At 27.2% G+C, this 19,769-nt stretch overlaps 1 protein-coding gene across 1 annotated transcript in view; it reads left to right on the forward strand.

The window, feature by feature from the left end:
* LOC100206531 (dnaJ homolog subfamily C member 2) overlaps positions 1–16,477 on the forward strand; it is a 42,341-nt gene extending 25,864 nt beyond the window's left edge. Inside the window, exons 8-19 of the mRNA XM_065818373.1 lie at positions 2,799–2,890; positions 4,785–4,894; positions 7,709–7,777; positions 7,905–7,985; positions 10,269–10,354; positions 10,538–10,607; positions 10,700–10,757; positions 11,083–11,310; positions 11,615–11,722; positions 11,962–12,014; positions 15,933–16,043; positions 16,118–16,477. Of these exons, the coding sequence (XP_065674445.1) occupies positions 2,799–2,890; positions 4,785–4,894; positions 7,709–7,777; positions 7,905–7,985; positions 10,269–10,354; positions 10,538–10,607; positions 10,700–10,757; positions 11,083–11,310; positions 11,615–11,722; positions 11,962–12,014; positions 15,933–16,043; positions 16,118–16,177 (1,126 nt within the window). The 3' untranslated portion in view covers positions 16,178–16,477. The remainder of the gene's footprint in view (positions 1–2,798; positions 2,891–4,784; positions 4,895–7,708; positions 7,778–7,904; positions 7,986–10,268; positions 10,355–10,537; positions 10,608–10,699; positions 10,758–11,082; positions 11,311–11,614; positions 11,723–11,961; positions 12,015–15,932; positions 16,044–16,117) is intronic.
* The last annotated feature ends 3,292 nt before the right edge of the window (positions 16,478–19,769 follow it).

Here is a 19,769-nt window from a genome sequence, read left to right on the forward strand (position 1 = left end):
TTGGCTCAAAAGGATTATGAGGGAATTTGTAAACCTTATAAGAGATTGATTACAATAATTTAAAACTAAAAAAAGTTTAACTTTTTTAACTAAAAGATTTAAATTTTTTACAGTTTTTGAAAGCCATCAAAAATTTGAGATCTATTGCAGATGCTGGAGTTTTTTTCTTGTAATACATAACTGATTTTTATTCAAAAATAAACACTTTTTTTTTAAAAAAATATCCTAGTGGTTTTATATTTATTTGTTTATAAGATATTAAAGTTTTTGTTTTGTTACCCATTATTTAATTTTGTTTTCTTCAAGGCAAGCTGTTACTGTAACAATAAAAAAAAAAAAAAACTATTATAAATAATAACAATAATTTTAAAAAATTGTTTAAAAATATATTTTTGTTTTAAAAATTGTACTATCAAAATTATATATTACAAAGTTTATATATATATATATTAGGGTTATGACTTTTTGTCAACCCCATTCTCCTGTGCTATAGTTTGATGAACCTTTACCTAAAAAGCACAAAATAAACTATTATTTGCAATCTTTTGAAAAAAGTTCACCCCACCATTGAAAAATCGATTTTGACATAAGTACTACTATGTATTCAAATGTATTTAGAATGTCATAGTCATGTAATACAATAAATTTTCAATCCAACAATGACTCATTGACCTTGCTCTTGCTCTTCCTCTTGCTTGTTGCATAGAAGGAATAGAAGGTGCAATTTGTTTTTATTTTTGCATGACAAATACATTTCCTTCATTACTTTGATTGCGCGCTCTGCGCATTGATTACTTTTGGGGATCTGTAGTAAGGATGGCACTTGCTTCCAGTGATTTTCAAAGAGCTTAAAGCTAAAAAATTTCATATCATCTCTCCAGCCTGATGTTTCGAGAATTACTTCTATTCTGTTATCAAACTGTGTCTTCAGTTGTTCGTACTCCTTCAACAGTTAAGATACAAATGGATATTCAATGTTCGGCGATTGTGTTTTACTTCCATGTTCTTCATCCATCACCAAATGGAGGATTCTATCTAATACATGGTGTTGACAACTGATAAAATGAGGTTTGTTGATGGGTTTCTCTGTAAACATTTGATGCAATATTACAATAACACCATTCTTTTTTCCAGTGTTAATGCTGGTGATATTTGCAACAATCATCTGTATTGAATTCCATAGGTGAAATTTGTCAAGGACTTTAGAAATTCCTTGAGCAATAGTTTTTCCTCTGCCATCTACCAAGCCCAGGACATCCAATTTGATTTCTCTACTTTCATTTTTAAGGACGACGACTTGATAATCGATTCCGTTGATGTGTTCGCCATCAAAGTGTAAAGACTAACTCTCCATATGTAATTTTTCAATCATTTCTTTTTTCAGCTTGATTGCCTCTTTGATTGTTGACTTGTAAATAGCTGATTGACATGGTGTTGGGGTGTCAATGCCTTCACAAGCCAATTGCTTGCATATGTTAGCAACTTTGTTTGTTGATACTCTAGTGTAGGTCACCAAGTTGACTGCAATTTTGCTTTTGTGATGTTTTCTGCTTGGTGTAGGAGTAGTCTCATCTTCTTCATCGTTTTCATATTCACTGTTGTCAGCCTCAGAGTCAGAATCACTAAAACCAGGATAGTAAGATGATGAGTTGGATGAACTGTTAGAAAGTTTTTGTCTTTTAGAGGGATGGATCGTTTCTTTTCTGGCCGCTTGACCTGTAGAGTATCCCACTGTTCCTTTGCTTTCCACTTGGAGATGGTACAATCGCTTTTCCTCAGAAGATAACCATGTTCCATCCTTTTTAGTAATTCAAAAATTTCATCAAAGGGTTCATAGCTTCCCCGCTTGACACATTCATCATAACATTTCAGTATTTTATCAAGCTTTGCTGGTATAACTTGATCAGATACATGAGGAAAATTAAGTTTATTCTTCCACAATTTGGTGACTTTTTTGGATATTTGCGCTATTCGCTCCTTTCTTCCTTTGATTCAAGGAAATGGTAGCGTTTGAAAATTTGCTTTTGGAAAGGCATTCTGCACTTTTCTTCCGGTGAATATTCTTCCAAAGGACCATTCTTTTTTTATGAGAGTCTGCAAATTTTACCAGGTTATTGGTCCAGACATCCTTGTTCTTCTGAATACTACTATTGCTAGGCTTGTATGTCGCCATGTGTTGCTTCTGTAATAACTATAAAATTAGATAAGCAGCTATATATACACAGTCTAAAGTGTTCCAGAATGTTCTAAATTGTTCCAGAATGTTCTAAATTGTTCTAGAATATTCTTAATTGTTCCAGAATGTTCTAAAGTCGTCTAAAATGTTCTGGAATTTTCCAAAATGTTCTAAAGCTCCTAACACCTCTAATTTATACAAGTTTTAAATGATTTTCAGTTAAGCCACGTGTATTAGTAATGGCAGTAACAAGATTAAATAAATGATGATTCCTAATTTTAATTGCGGGTGACCTTTTTTTTTTAATAACCTAGAAGAATTGAACATGTTTTCAATGTTTTCTAGCAAAAGTTCATCGATTTATGACAGGAAATTTTTTTTTTTTAAAGTCAAAAAGTCATAACCCTAATATATATATATATATATATATATATATATATATATATATATATATATATATATATATATATATATATATATATATATATATATATATATATATTAGTTATTTACATAAAATTGTTATCTATTTGATTAATGATTTTTATTGGTTTTAAATATAATAATGAATTGATGAAGAAGAAAACTAAATAACATTTTCATTTGATTCACCAAATTATAGCCGTGAAGAACGTCGATGGATGGAAGCAGAAAATAAAAAAATGAGACAGAAAAGGAAAAAAGAAGAAATTGCCAGAATAAGAAAGTTAGTAGGTATGTTGTATTATTTTTAGAGCTGTTGTCAATAATTTTTTTTTTTTTTGAAATTACATTAAGTAATCCAATACCTTAGATGTATAATTAACTAACTCGATAACTTTGGGTTGGATTGGATGTTTGGTTTTAGATTTTGTAAATTTTTAAGCTACTTCATAATTCGCATGAATTGTAACTTCAACTTTTGGTTATTGATACTGAAAAATTAATGAAATACAATATAGCTATAGTTTATTGTGGTGTTGTTACTAAAAAATTTCAAAAAAAATGGATCAGTTATTTGCTTTTCTGGATTGAAACTGCGTGTCTCATAATGAATTAGAGATTTCAAAGGGTAAATGCTAGGTTAAGAAGTGAGTTGTAGGTAAGCAGTTTTACCATATGCTAATTTTACGGTGGAAACAGTATATTTTCCAAGAAAAAATGGTGAAAAATTTGAGTTGATGTTAGTTAATTCTAAATATTATATGTATTTAAATTATATATTATATATATTTAGATATATTACTATCCATAGGTATGAGTTTGCATTTGCATTACTAAGTAACCAAAAAGTAGATTATCCTAGAATTTAAAATGATCGATATGTTTGTATCCATTTTTGTTTTTTGTTTCAAGTTTTAACATTAATCTATGTTCCTATCAAGATTTTGTTTTCTTCTTTACCACTTTCTTCCCTACTCCATCATTACTTTCTTTCCCTCTCCATTACCACTTTCTTCTACACTCTATTACTACTTTCTCCCCTACTTTGTTACCACTTTCTTCCCCACTCCATTATCACTTTCTTTTCTAAAATATTATATAATAATTTCAACATATTATATTTAGAAACTTCTACAGATTTTTTTTGTAGAAGTTTCTAACATTCCTTTGCTTTTGAAAAACTAAAAGTTGACATTACTAAAAATTACAAATGTTACAAATAGGCAGTAACACTTTTTATTATATGGCTAGCCTTGTTGTACATAAATACAAGGTTTTTGTCTATTAATTGAAAGGTTGGTTTATCCCAGAAGCAAATCTAGATCAATTCTTATTTTAAATGACAGTGATATGTTTTAAATAATTTTTTGTGTGAATAATATTTTCGAATAATAACTTTACCTACCCTTATTGGAGCAATAATGGTGATTCCAAATCCACTTTAGTCTCTTTTTCTTCATGGCAGGACTGAGTTGTGGTTACTTGAAGTTTCAAAAAGGACAGGAGTTCCTTTATAAAAACTTTTCATAATCAACAAAAAAATGTTTTTTTATTATAAAAATGTCTATTGTGCTAAATAAATTAAACATAGTAGATAAATAAAAATAAATATAAAGAATATGTATTAGAAAATATATTAGAATATATAAATAATTTTTGTGACTAATTTATTTAAAAAAAAACATAAATCATACAGAACTTTATAATTTAAATTTATAAACTAAATGTTAAAAGTTTTGGACTTATGCCTTTTTTGAAATGGTATGTTTTATTAATAGTGACAAAATCTTTTATTCTTATGTAAATAGTAAAAACTGACACTGTGAATAAATTGAGGTAAAATTTTTTTTGGCTTCATCTTGCATTATGCCAAGCAGTTAAGTTTCTTGTATAGTTTTTTCATATTTCTTCCTTTTAGCTGAGAAGATAAGTAAACATTGACATAATTTAGAATAATTCATTATAAATATATAACAAGTTCAATATAAATATATAATATAGAATAATTTCAATATAAATATTTGTTGACAAGACTGATATGCAACAAGGCAAGTTTTCTTATTTTATTAATTTAAATTTAGATTTTAATGGTTTTAATTTGTTATTTTGTTATATCATTACATTATTGTACTCTTTGAAATGATTTAAGATGTATTTTCCAAAATGATTCTTGTTTAACTTTTAGATGTACTGTTTCAAAATGATCCTCGTTTGAAAAAGTACAAACAAGAGCTAAAGTTAAAAAAGTTGGAAGAAAAAAAAGCTAAAGAGAAAATTGAACAAGAAAAAGAAATGGTAAGCATTAAGCAAATTTTTTAAAATTTATATACACAATTTTATTTATTTTTTAATTTATATGCACATTGGTATGTTAAAATTACTGATAGAATGATTTCTAAACTGTTTCTTCAATTGAAATATATTAAATTTCTTTAGTTCTAAAAGCAACACACACATATATGTATAAATATGTGTGTGTGTATATTAACCAGAGAATATTTTTAAACTTTTTTTTATTTTCATTTTCCCGAGGGTGTGTGGTCATTTTTATATATAGGAATATTATATATATCTTTATGTTTATCATATATAGGAATATATATTTATTTTTAAGTATATAATATTATATATATATATATATATATATATATATATATATATATATATATATATATATCTTTATGTATAGGAATTAAATCATTTTGAAGAGGGTATAAGTTCATTAATTTAAAATTTTCAGGATCAACAAATACGTTTTTATAAAACACGTCTATGGTGTAAAATATAAACTAACCATAGAGTATAGATAATATATTATATCATAGAGTATAGATAATATCTATAGAGTAGATAAATAAAAATAAAAGTTTTAGTGGGTTTTATTTATTATGAAAAAAATATAAATTTTAAATTACAAATTGTAATTAATGAACCTGTGTCCTTTTTAAAATGTCTTATTCAATTCGTATGGCTTGTCCAAAAATTTAATATTTTTTTTAAGTAGAGAAAAAAAATGCAAGGCCAAACTCAAGAGGTGATTTTTTTTTCAAGTGTAATCTTTTCTTAACTCTTTAACTCTGAAGCACAAGCCTTGATGAAGTCACTTAAACAAACCTTAATGAAGCCACTGTGCAGAGAAATAAGTTAAGCGTGGTACTATTGATTTTGTGAAGATCAAACATTGAAACTTTTTGAAGCAATCACTCTACCACTACACCACATTCCATGCCACTACACCATATTGATTATTAACATATTACCATACTGATTAATACTATATTGTGAATAAATTTATAGAACTTCAGACATTTTTAACATTTTTGATAATTCATAAACACATCAAACAACATGTTAAGTTTAAAAAAAAATTGAGATAATTGTAATTTTTTTTTGAAACATTTTCTCTAACAGAAACAAGGATGCGGAGTTCCATCAATTTTTTGGGACTCCGAAATCAAAAATGATGGACTCCTTAGAGTCTGACTCTAATTTAAGTAATTTGATTTTGTTAACTGGAGTTTTTACAGATAAGAAAATCTGAGAAAAGTGATAGGGAATTATTAAATTTTCTGCTATGAATTTTATGCAAAAGTTAGTTTGTCCCTAAATAATACTAAAGAGTTACTAAATAATTAGAATTAGTGACAATAATAGAATTCTAAAAAAAAATTTTAAGAAAACTCCACATTTCACATAACTCTTATAGAAAATTTTCAAACAAACAAGTATTGTATTAGAATATTTTATCGTTGTTTCATTCACAGACAACAGCTTTTTGTCAAAATGATAAGTAAGCTGTTTTATTTTTTGCATTAGTTTAATAAACTTTAGGTCTTTTAAAGAACTTATAAAAATCACTTGAAAAAATATTATTTATGCTGTGAAAAGTTTTTACGTTTATGTAAAAAACAATTATCTTTAAGTTTCAAGCTTTGCAGGTTATAAATAATATTGCAAAAAAATCATATATGACTGTAAAACAGTTTTTTTTAATCTCACCTGCAATGATAATCTCACACTGAAGATGAATAATAAGATCTTGCACCAGTTGCAGAATTCTCTTAAATCATCCCAAATCCCCCATCCCATCCCAAAAAAATATGGCTGCATATTAAATTTTTTAGTTGCTTTATTTAGCCTGTTAAGGTTTGGGATTACTGGTCCAATCTAAAAGAATAAAAAATTCAGATAAAAGTGTTTATGAATCATTAAATTAAAAAAACAGGGTTTGAACAGGGTTTTTAACATGCTTGTGGTGTTGATGTACACCTTTTTTTTTTCTACACACACAATCACACAGAAATATATATATATATATATATATATATATATATATATATATATATATATATATATATATATATATATATATATATATATATATATATATTTATATATATATATATATGGCAGCATTGTAGTGGTATAGCGCTCACTTCTTAAGAAAGAAGTTTTGAATTTGATACCCATCATGTCTCTGATAGTACTGCGCTCAACTTGTTTCTTCATGCAGCAGCCTTGTTCAGCTTTGTTCAAGTGTTTCAGAGTTAAAGAGTTAAGAGAGGGTTTTAACCACAATTAAGTAGTCTCCTCGACTGTAGTGGCCTTTTTGACTTTGGGGAGACAAATAGCACTAAAAATATATATACACACCACTTATGCAAATTTAGGTTGACATAAATTTAAGTTTTTTTGTCTTTTTATTACTTTTATTATTATTGTTATTATTATATATACACACTATTATAAATTTAGCTTGTTTTTATTTAGGCTAATTTTTATCAAAATCTTATGTTTATTTGCCTTGGTATTGCTCTGGCACTAGCATTATTTAATTAATTAAGTGAAAAGGTTTTGTTTAAACAAAAACTTTGTTTCCAGCGGTCTGCAAAACTACTTTACTGTAGTAACTTAATTTTCTTTCGCTGAACATTTTATTTAGACCTCAAAAAATTTTATTGAAAGATTCCTAATTAAAAAACCAACCTTTTTAGCGAATCCTTCATCCGAGTGTCAATGTTAGTTTTGAACATTTTAAAATATTTACATTTTTTGATTATCTTATGGTTAAAAAATGGTTTATTTACTTTCTCTTAAATATATATTTAGCAACGAAAATTAGCTTTGGAAGAAGAAAAGAAATCGAAAGATAAAGCAGAGTTAGAAGCTAAAGAAAAAGTAGCTATTATTTTGTCTTGATTTTTACTTAATTGTTTTTATTTTATTGTATCACAAAATATTGATGCAAAATGCTATACTAAAATTTGGATATCCGAAATGTTGTACATATTTATAAAATTGACAGGTGCTGAAAGAAAAAAAAGAAAAAGAAAAGTTGAGAAAATCTGCAGCTAAAGATCGAAAAACTATCAAGCAAGCAATAAAGGTAACATAATATGAATAAGGTTGTATTTTTATTCAAAATAATAAAATAATAAAAGATAACAAAATAATTCAACTGTTTTCTATTTTCAAGTATTAGGTAACTTAATGGTAAGTACAGTTACTTTGTAAACTACATTCCATAAGCACTTTATTGCTTGTAGTTTGTGCTAATGTATTCCATGGTAGGATGATACAAATTTCAAATTTTAATTTATAAAATCCTAAATCTATATATTTTTTTTAATTTTGTTAATTGTTTTAATTTGTGAATGTTTCATAGGCAAGTTGCATGAATCACATAATACCAAAAGTGTCATCATGGTGCCCCATCCTATAATATTGTATAAAGTTGTGTAGTATTTTATATATACTACCTGTAACTGGACCGTTTTAAAGATTTATTTAAGTTTAAAAATTCATCATTCAGTTTCAAAAAATTTGTTTTTTAGTTTTAAAGATTCATTGTTGGATTTTAAAGACTTTATGTTTAATTTCAAAGATTCGTCATTCAGTTCGAAAGATTCATCATTCAGTTTCAAAGATTCATAATTCACTTTCAAAGATTCATTGTTCAGTTTCAAAGACTCATTATTCAGTTTCAGAGATTCATTATTCAGTTTCAAAGATTCATTATTCAGTTTCAAAGATTCATTATTCAGTTTCAAAAATTCATTATTCAGTTCAAGATTTAAGATTCATTATTAAAGTTTAACTATTTAAATCTTTGAAATTTATTTAAACTCATGAAAATTTAAGCAAGTAAGCACTATAAAACATCACATATGTGGGCTTTAAAATTTATGACTACCTCTGCAGTTAAGGAGACTGCTTCTTTTTTAAAAAAAAATTGCCTCATTCTCAAACACTTATTTCTAGACTCCTAAACATGAGCCTTGACAAGATGGAATGTGGATCAAACTAATAGTAATTAATTTTTAGTAACAAAATTTGTTAGATATCAAAATGTTTGCAAAGGGTGAAAAAGTTTTTTTGATGACAAAACTAGAAGGTTATTTAATGTGTCTATTGGTAAGTTCCCATTAATTATAGAACTGATTTTCAACATCCAATCATTATAGAACTAATTTTCAACATCCAATCATTATAGAACTGATTTTTAACATTCAAACATTATAGAACTGATTTTCAACATCCAATAATTATTAACAAATATTTATAAACAATATCAATTATAATAAAAAAACACCCCCCAGAAAAATTATATCATTTTTTTTAGATGGACAGATTGTTGAAAAGTTGTATTTTTTGACAAGCACACAAGTTTTTCAAATTACATTAATAAAATTAGTTGCTATAAATTTAAATTTATAGCAACTAATTTTATTAATGTAATTTGAAAAACTTGTGTGCTTGTTAAAAAATATAATTTAAAAAAATTGTTTATTCTTTTTTTAAATTCAAGTGTTAATATAGAATTCACCCAATAACAAATTCCTTGTTTACAATGTTGATCTTCCAATACTGATTAAATGTTTTACTCATTCAGTAAATTTATTTCATTCTTTACCTACCAGTTTTAGCAGACCATTGTTTTTTATCAGATTTTTTTTAAATCTATTTTCACAATTGCTACCATGGTTGCTTGAGTGTGATAGTATTGGTAGAAAACAAGGTGCAATTTTATGATCATGTAAATCAGTAAATTTTAGGGCCAAAGCATCTTCAACTACATTTGTAATTCATTTTTGATCTTGTCTAAATATGATAGCCCAAACATGACAATGAAAAGAAGCAGCATCACAGAATATCACAATGGAGAGAAGGAACCAATGCTAACCATGCAATAGATTTTAATATGGTTTCCTTGATAGGTCAGCTGGGGCTATTCTAAGAAAATTCTTTGGGTAGTAGTAATTGCTGTATATAGGCATTTTTTTGCAACAAAAAAAAAAAGTCCTCTATTTCTGAATTTGGGTGTTGTCCAAATACATTCAACATTGTCAAAAAGGTCTAAAATATCACCTGGTCAAAAGTTAAAGACAATCCAAGAAGATGTAAAGTAGAGGATTCAGTAAGAGTATTACCATTCAAGTACCAAGTTTATTGATACAAATTTACTTTTCAATTACTTTATCAGTTTTCCAAATGATGATTAAGCATGAGTTTTGAATAAAAACTTTATTCGACTCTGATCAAGCTGACTCTCAAAATCTAGTCTTATACTTTTATTAATTAAAATTGATTTAGGTAATTAAATTCAACATTTTCAATATTTTTAAAGTATAAAAAGTATATTTAGACTTTGCAATTTTTTGTTGTATAGAATGAAAGTTACTTCAATATTGATGAAGATGAAGTCAAAGGAATGGAAAGACTAGAAATTGCAATGGAAAATTTATCCTTACCAGAGTAATAAATAATCTTTAAAATTAGGTTTTACATTAAAGACTTTTAAATTTTCTTTTGTTTATTTCTATTTTGTAAAAATGTTGGTTTTGAATTTAAAATTATTAAGGTTTATTTAATATTCTATAATGATAACCTATTCTGATAATTACACTGTTCTAATAATTATACTGTTCTATGCAACAGTTTGCAGGAACTTCGTGAGCTAGTAGAAAAAGGAGATAAAGCACACTTTAAAGATGTCTATTTTAAACGAGTATGATATAACTATTACCTAATATCTATTTTATTTTTACTTTTTATTTTGTACTAAAATAATTTTTAAATACTATTTAACTTTTTCTTAAGTCAACAGAGGTTTTAGAAAAAATACAAATTGAAAAAGAAGAGAAACGGAGGAAAGAAGGTCTGTAAGTTATAGTGCCCTTTTTTTATTGTTGCCAAAAGAAAAAAAGTTAAAAACAAAAAATGTTATTTTTAAATTATTTTTATACTATATTATTATTTATAATTTTATTCATGTTATTAATATATATTTATATATTTGATATATATATATATATATATATAATTTTATTTATATTATGTTTTTGCCTTTAACTTAACCTGTCACTGGTTGTTAAGTGTCACAGAAAATGTTACTAATATCATAATAAAACTGATAAATGTAATAGAAGTAAGCGTTCATCTGTGTATTTTTTTTTTAAGTCTTTTTTTGTTGTGGTTTGTAGAAGTTGCCATGGCTACATCAAATAAAGTTGCTTCTGCTGATAATTTTTCTGACAACATGTGGAATGAAATTGAAAAACAACTTTTAGTAAAGGCAACCACACTTTTTCCAGTTGGTACAAGTTCAAGGTGGGAGGTTATTGCAGAATATATTAATGAACACTCTGGTTCAACTAAGCCAAAAACATCAAAGCAAGTTATCCACAAAGTTAAAAATTTGCGTAAATTAGGTAATTTAGTGAGATGTTTCTTTTTTCAAATTTATTTTGTTAATTTTTTTGTGTTGCTAACATTTATATTAAGATTAAATAATTTAATATAGAACTCATGATTTAATTTAAATCATGAGTTCTACTCTTGCTCTTTTACTCTAGTTTATATATATTTTTTAACTTTTTAATCTAAATAAATTATTTTTAAATTACATCTATTATCTAATCTCTGATTCTTAAAAAATGATTTTTTTAAAAAAGACAAATCAATATTTAAGATTCAGTGATTTATTAGTAAATTAATAGTTTGATACCTTCATAGATCCTTCGCATAAAGATGAAGTAAATAAACTTGCATTTCAAAATCTAGAGAAATCTACTAATGCCAAGTTGACATCATCAATAACTGCTGAACCATCAAAAAGTGACAGTAAGTTTTTTGAAAATAAAAAAATATATTTATTAATTATTACATATTGCTTTTTTTTCAGCTGTTAAAGTTTTTCAGAAATATCAAGTGTTTCTTCTTGTTTGCAGTGAACTTTTAGCTATTTTTAATTTGTCATTAAAAGTTGATTAATGTGCCTGATGTTTTTAAATGTAGTTTCAAAATCTGATATATTAGTTTGCTTTCTTAAAGTTTTTACCTAAGTTGTTCAAAATTTTTAGGTTTACTTTCTCCTGCTGTAGAGGAAATACCATGGAGCTCTGATGAACAAAAGGTATTTTTTTAAATAAAAACAAAATGTTTCATAACTTTCATATAGAATAGTGAACTTATGATGTAATATATAGAGGTAATAGTTCTTTTTTTAATTGTTTAGGCATTTAATATATTCTACTTGATAATTAAATATGTTAAGTTAGTTTTAAATGTTTAAAGAAATGTCTATCATTATCTATACAAAGTTGCATTCTTTCAAGCCATTTGTCACACTTTTTTTTAAGCTCTTCTTAGGGTATACTTTAAAGTAGCTTGGTTATGTTATTGTTTTTTTTTACTTTTGATATCAGTATAATTATAAAGATTTTTTTATTTCTTACATAGTATTGAATAGTAATGGTGTCTTTTTTTCCAACATAACCCGAATGAGCACCACCTGTTGTTTTGAACAAAAACAGATTTTTTTCTGCTCAAATCTGTTGCATGTTACTATAGTTCTTGGACTATCACCTTTATCAACCCAACTAGCATTAGCCAACTTGCACCCAACTTGTCTCAAATAAAACTACAACACATTCCATATAATAACATCACATAGTTACCATAGTTACCATTGATTGTTTCTGAATAGCAATAAGTTTTCCTTAAGACAACTCTTGCATTTTTAATAGTTAGCTACTCCACTTTTTTAAGGAGCATTACGAATGATTTCATTGATTGTAAAATGATTAATCAATATCAGGGCTTTAACTATATTATGTGTTGCATGAAGGTTTTCTTCAATAATGGCAGGCACTAATTTAATATTCTCAGCTGTATAGATTGTTTTAGGGTGCCTAAAGCAGGGATCATCTCCAAGCCCCTCTTTACCATCTTGTGATAGAGCAGCCCAATTGGAAACTACTATATTTTGGTTCTTGGTCACCATGAACTATCAGTTCATTAGTTATGTCTTGTGCTGGGAACTCTGAGTAGTTAAGTAGTTAAAATGTTCATAATTATAAATACAGGTGATATATAAATAATTATTTTCTTTCTTATTGAAAATTTATAGATTCTATGAACTTTTCTAATGACCTAAGTATTTGCAATTTCTGTCTTCTATTTATATAGCAATCAACTAGCATTAAGTGGATTTTGTTTAAAGAAAAAAAATCTCCTCTATGCTAGTTAGGTTTTTTTTACACAATTTTAACTTGAACTTATACTTTTATTAATTAAAACTCATGCTTATTCATCATTTGGAAAACTGATAAAATAATCAATTAATAATGAGGTCATTCTGAGTCTCATGGTAATTAAGTTCTATATAAGTTGTGTAATTGGTTCTGTAATCTGGTTTTTCTAGTTTGAATAGTGAATTCTATAGCTTTTCAAGAATTAGTAATTGAAAATGTGAAAGTTGTAATTAAAAAATTGTAATATGTAATTGAGAAATACAATATGTAATTCAGAAATAATAATGTGCAATTAAGAAACACAGCATGTAATTAAAAAATTGTAATGTGTTATTGAGAAATGCAACATGTAATTAAGAAATCGTAATATGTAATTGAGAATTAAATGCTGTCTTATATTTGACATCTAAAGTTTGCACCAGAGTCACACAATCACTATTTTGTTCAGCACATTCAATAACTCTTCTAATGTTATTTAATGAAGATAAAATGTAATGTTTTCTTTCAACTTGTTAATTGTAATTCCAAATGCACAATATAGGTTTATAGGTTATAATAACTTTGTGTTGTGTTATATTTTAATGTGCACGATGAAGTCTGTTATTAAATTAAATCTGTCAACATTTATTTCACCGAAAATGTTTACATCCACTTCTCCAGCTTATGCTGGCATGAAATACATACAATTAAACAAGTTGAAAGAAAGCATTATATTTTATCTTCACCAAATGACAGAAAAAGAGTTGTTGAATACACTGAGCAAAATAGCAATTGGGTAACTCTAGTGCAAACTTAAGGCAAGGAGCCTTGTCCAATAAACAGTTATTAAAACAAGCAAAAAGAGTTAAATAAGTTAGGGATATCAACAAATTCTATTGAAAAAGTATTTCTTCAATTGCTCCTTATAATCTTTTCAAAATTTATTGAATGTTGATTTAAATAAAAAATTGAGTTAAGTAAAAATCTTTATGTTGTTGTCATTGTCTGTGTTTCATCAAAGCAGGTGTTATTTTTATGGTGCTGGCTTTTAGAATTGAGTTCAAGAATATCTTTGTTTATTTATTTCGATTAAAATTTCCAACAGATGTTTCTAAAATTAGTTTGATTGTGCAATTTCTGCATCTCAGATGTTTTTATTTATTGATTATGGACTACTGTACATAATCCTATTTGGTCATTTTTTATCCCAGTAATACAAGAATCTTGTTTTTTATCTCAGTGATACAAGAATCTTGTTTTTTATCCCAGTAATACAAGAATCTTGTTTTTTATCCCAGTAATACAAGAATCTTGTTTTTTATCTCAGTAATACAAGAATCTTGTTTTGTGTTTATATTCCTGCATCGAAAAGTTTTATGAAATCAAAACTCTTATAATAAAGTTATAAGTTTTATGAAATCAAAACTCTTGAAAAGAGATTTTCAACTTTTTGTTAGGATAATTTTTTTAATTAAAAAAAAAAAAAGCTATTATAATATTTTGGTTGTTTTATAGTCATGTTAAAAATTGAAACATCATTGCTTGTTGAATGCTTTTATAATCACGTTTAAATGTTTCTCACTAATAGCTTTGTTAAATTAGTAGAATTATAAAATAAGTACACAGATAGTCTTATATTTTCTATAATAATAAATTGTTTGCTGTGCATTGTTTATAAAATTAACAATAAGAGTATGATAAGAAAGGCAAGAGTTGAGCATAGGGGCAAATTGGTCAAGTAAACTCTCAGAAACTGCTCATTGCATGACATTGCATGTCATCTAATGGATAAAAGGTAAAGAATAGAATGGTAACGCAATACGAAACATAAGGTTGTTGGACGGCAGTCAGTTAAAATGCGCGGATACTTTTACAATTTTATTTTAAAACAAGAAAGTAAAAGATGTATGTTATTTTTCTCTCGGATGCTAACAATTTTTTTATTTTAGAGGCACTTAATTGTTGATGTTTCATCCATTTATTAGACTTTCAATAAATTAGCCGTGTTTTCCTGTCTTACTGTTCTTTATATAATCTAACTTATGTGCCACCTTGTCTAGTCGAGGTAAATTGAGCAAGTTTAAAAAAATTGATTTAAAACAAAAAAAATGCACTGTGCCAATTTTTTTTTTTTTGATCGCATTGTGCTACTAATTAACTACTGCTTTTTATATTCAAATTAGATCTTAGTTTTTTAAAAATATCAAATATAGGTTTTTAATATCAGGAAATGATTCAAATGAATGTGACTATTTAATTTACAAACATTTAACATTACTTTCAATGCTATATATAAAAAATAATACTATTATAATCATAAAAATACATGATATAGTTAAAGAAAAAAAAAGGTTTTGCAGTGTATAAATTATATCCTTTAAATAACAGAAAGTTTGGTAGATTATAAATTAAGTAGCTCCCATCATCCTTAGTAGAAAGTAGGTGATTAAAAATCATGGCATCCTACTCTCCTTTTTCAGCTTCATCATGGCAATTTGCTAGAGCCTCTAGTGTTCTCTGCGTTTCTATTCTTTGACCAGTACGAAACATAGGGTACAGGAGGTCTATATAAACAATAAAAGAAAAAAAAGGAAAGAATTCATTGATAAATAAGATGAATAAATAATAGATATAAATAACTTTATAAAGTAGTAAATGCAAAAAAATAACTTCTAACATTCCTTTCTATAATCTCTTTTCAAGTGTTACTTTTTTTTTTTAAATCATATTTATTATAATAACTGTCACATAATGGTTAATGAAACATTTAAATTTTCAACGACAAAATGTATGTTCTGAAACTTTTAATATTTTTAAAGTTGCTAGAGCAAGCTTTGAAAACGTACGGCGCCAACACACCAGAACGATGGGAAAAAATCGCAAGTGTGATACCTTCACGCACTAAAAAAGATTGCATGAAAAGATACAAAGTAAAAGTTTATATCCTTTGTTATTTTTGAATAATTATTTAAAACGCAGTGATTTTAAACGTTTTTGATTTTAGGAACTTGTCGAAATGGTAAAAGCAAAGAAAGCGGTACAAGCAGCTTCGTCAAAGAATTAGAATTAATCAGTAATTGTTAAACAATGTTTTGCAGCGCATCGAATATCGAATGAAATTAAGATATTCTCTTTATTACTTCCTACATTGCGAAGGGTTTCAAAATTGTGCTTCTAAATGCACAAGACAGTATAAAATGTACTTCTTATGTTTGTTTTTTAATTAGACAGCTTATTTTGTACTTTTGAATATATCTGGTTTCAAGTTTTAAAGAAGTTTTAGAGAAACATGTTTTGATATTTTAAAGTATTTCTGTAACAGAAAAAATGTTTTATATCTTATTTAAAAAATGTTAAATTCTTTCTTGAACGTTTTTATTTGCATGTTGCTTTATACAGTTTTATTCATCTTTGTTACGTAATTCTACATTAGTTCAACATGTTATCTAAACAGTAGAGTACAACTAACTGTCAATATTTATTGCATTACCATAATTTACAAAACCTAACCTTAGGCATGATCTTCCTATGTGATGGAAGCTACATAAGATTTGAGCAATTGGTATTGTTTTTTTGAATTTTCAAATCCAAATAAACTTTAACAAACTTTAAATTTTTTAAAGTTTATTCCCTAAAATTAAAGTTGCCATTTAAAATTACGTCACGATATAATGCTAATAAGCCAGATGAATAAAAAAAAGCTGTTCTGATTAAAAGTAAAACCAAAAAATCAAATGCTCACGGAAAAAGCAATTTCTAAAAAATACGTGGATAAAGTATCGCTTTTGCTCAAAGGATCTTGTTTCTGCTGAGGAGTAAACGACTTATGCCGCTACCAAAAGAAATCGTCTGTTTTTACTTGTATGTTTAAAATAGCTGCTTTTAGTGTAAACCAGACTGATACTGGTATTAACTAAAATGAAAATAATGATAACAAATGCGAAGATGAAGTATATGCGCCATTGAATGATTTTATATATATAACTTTTTGTATACGACTATTGCATTTGGACATTCATTTTATTATTTTGCTACTTTATTATACTATTTTTTGACAATTCATATATGTACATACATACAAGGTGGCCCATAAGTCACTTTACATTTTAGAAATTAAATAACTTTTTCTTAAATGACTATTTAATTATTTCTTTTTTTATTACAAAGTTTAGAGTCTGTAAGTTAGTTCTGACTTTGTTATGAAAAATGATGTCTCTTAAAAAGCCTCCATTTTCGGCTTCACAAAGTTGAGCTTTTTCTAAGCTATTCTCCATGACACTTCTTAACATCTGAGGTTGTAAGGAAAGAATTTATTTGCATACACTTTGTCTTTAAGATATCCCCAAAGCCAAAAGTCTGGTGTTGTCAAATCAGGAGAACGTGTAGGCCATTCAAAATTGGAATTATAAGAGATTATCTCATCCTGAAACATTGCAGTTAACAACTGCATTGTGGCTCTAGCGGTATGTGCAGTTGCTTTATCTTGTTGCCACCAATATCTGCTATGTTTGCTAACTGAAGTTGAACAAAATTTGCTAGCATGTCTCGATATCTCTCAGCACTTACAGTCACAGTATTTTCATTTGCATTTTCAAAGAAGAAGTGCCCAATAACCCTATCTGATGTTACTCCACACCATGCTGTGACTTTAACCGGGTGCAATGGACTCGCATGAACTTGGCGTGGATTTTCTGTGCCCCAGAATCTGGTATTCTGCTTATTCAAATGAAAATGAGCTTTATCTCCCATGATCAGTCATATCATATCGACTTGTGAATAAACTCATAGTCATTTCTTGCAGTTCTCTGAAAGCTGACAGCATAATTTAGTCGTTTTTGAAAGTCTGGTGGTTGTAAAGGTTGCACTAATTGAACCTTGTAAGGGTACATGTGCAAGTCTCTTTGAATGCGCTGCAAAGAACTCCGTGAGATGCCAAGTTCTTGAGATCGCCTTCGAGTGCATGTGGTTGGGTTCTCTTCAATGCTACAGTTCGCAGCTTCAGTATTATCACGTGTACGTACTGAACGACCTCGTCCACCTCTAGACCTATCACTTACAGAGCCATGCTCTTGAAAACGCATCACTAGATTCAATATTGCAGGCCTACTCGGGGGATGTTCAACATTGAATTGGTGCATATGCGATCTTTGCAATGCAACAATTGACAATTGATTTTTTAAAGTAAAATTCAATTACCTTCACTCGTTGTTCTGTTGTAAACTTATCCATGCCAAAAATCTCCAAAGATTTTACTTTTTAATTCTTAAAAGAGAAATAGAAAAAAGTTATTTAGTTTTTAAAATGTAAAGTGACTTATGGGCCACCTTGTGTGTGTGTGTGTGTGTGTATATATATATATATATATATATATATATATATATATATATATATATATATATATATATATATTTTTTAAAGGGTGGGGAAGGGGGTTGTGTTCAGGACGCCTTTCTTCTTTCTTCAGGACGCTTCTTGAAAAACTTTTATATTCTAGAGTGTGCTCTATTCTAAACTCATTAAATTGTTTAAATGATTTTCAATTTTGTTTTCGATCAAAATATTCTACTTGCCATGCATTAATAAGTAAAACAGAAAAGCAGAAAAGCTCTCGGTCATTTCGTTTGTAGCGTTTAAAAAAAGCTTTCGATACCATTTACCACAGTATTTTGATTTCAAAATTAGAACATCAAGGAATTTGCGGTATCGTAAATGACTGGTTTTGATCTTATCTTTCAGATCGAAAACAATTTCTAAGTATTAATTGTAAATATTTAGTTCTAGTAATAAATCAGTTTGTGTGGTGTTCCTCAAGATTATGTTCTTGGTCCTCGTATTTTTTTAATCTAAGTTAACGACCTTTGTTCACTTCTCGTCAGTACATCTGTTTGCAAACGATACAAATCTCTTGCACATCAACAAATTGTATCATTCTTTATGTAAAAATTCGGATCTGAAAGGTATAGTATACTGGTTAAATGCTAACCTAATATGTCTCAACACCAATAAAACTGAGCTAAATTTTTTTTTTTCATCTCCGAGAAAAAAACCATTTTTTTAAAAATGTTGAAATCAAAATCAAAATTAATAATAAACGGCTATATCCTTCGAGAGTTATTAAATATTTTGGTGTGTTAATTGACTGCCATCTTTTATAAAACTTTCAAATTAATGAACTTAGCAAGAAATTATTTCGAGATAACGGTATGCTTTCAATAAATTGTCATTATGTCGATAAAGTTAACACACTTAGTGTCGATAAAGTTAACACAAGTTAATCCATTAGATTAATAAACTTCCAACTAATTAAATCAGATACATCGGAGTCATTAAAAAACTTTTCATTCCAACATTTCCAGCGCTAGTAAAGTATGCTAATCTTCTTTTTGTATTTGACTCCTTAAATAAAAATTTACTATCTTCCATTACAATTTTGTTCACAGAAAGTAGACTAGTATATTCCTACTCTACAAGAAATATACACAATGGAAAGCTAAATATATCCCTTTTTAAAACCCAGAAGTATGGTAAACATTTTTTTTTTTTTTTTTTTTTTTAAAGTTATAAGTTTGCCGTTAAAAATAATTACAACTCTCGTATTGGTAAAATATACACATGGCGGGGGCAAGAAGAAGACAAAAATAGTCTTATCGCCAAGC

The sequence above is a fragment of the Hydra vulgaris genome, chromosome 14 (genome assembly GCF_038396675.1).
Source record: "Hydra vulgaris chromosome 14, alternate assembly HydraT2T_AEP".
In the NCBI taxonomy this organism is placed as follows: domain Eukaryota; kingdom Metazoa; phylum Cnidaria; class Hydrozoa; order Anthoathecata; family Hydridae; genus Hydra; species Hydra vulgaris.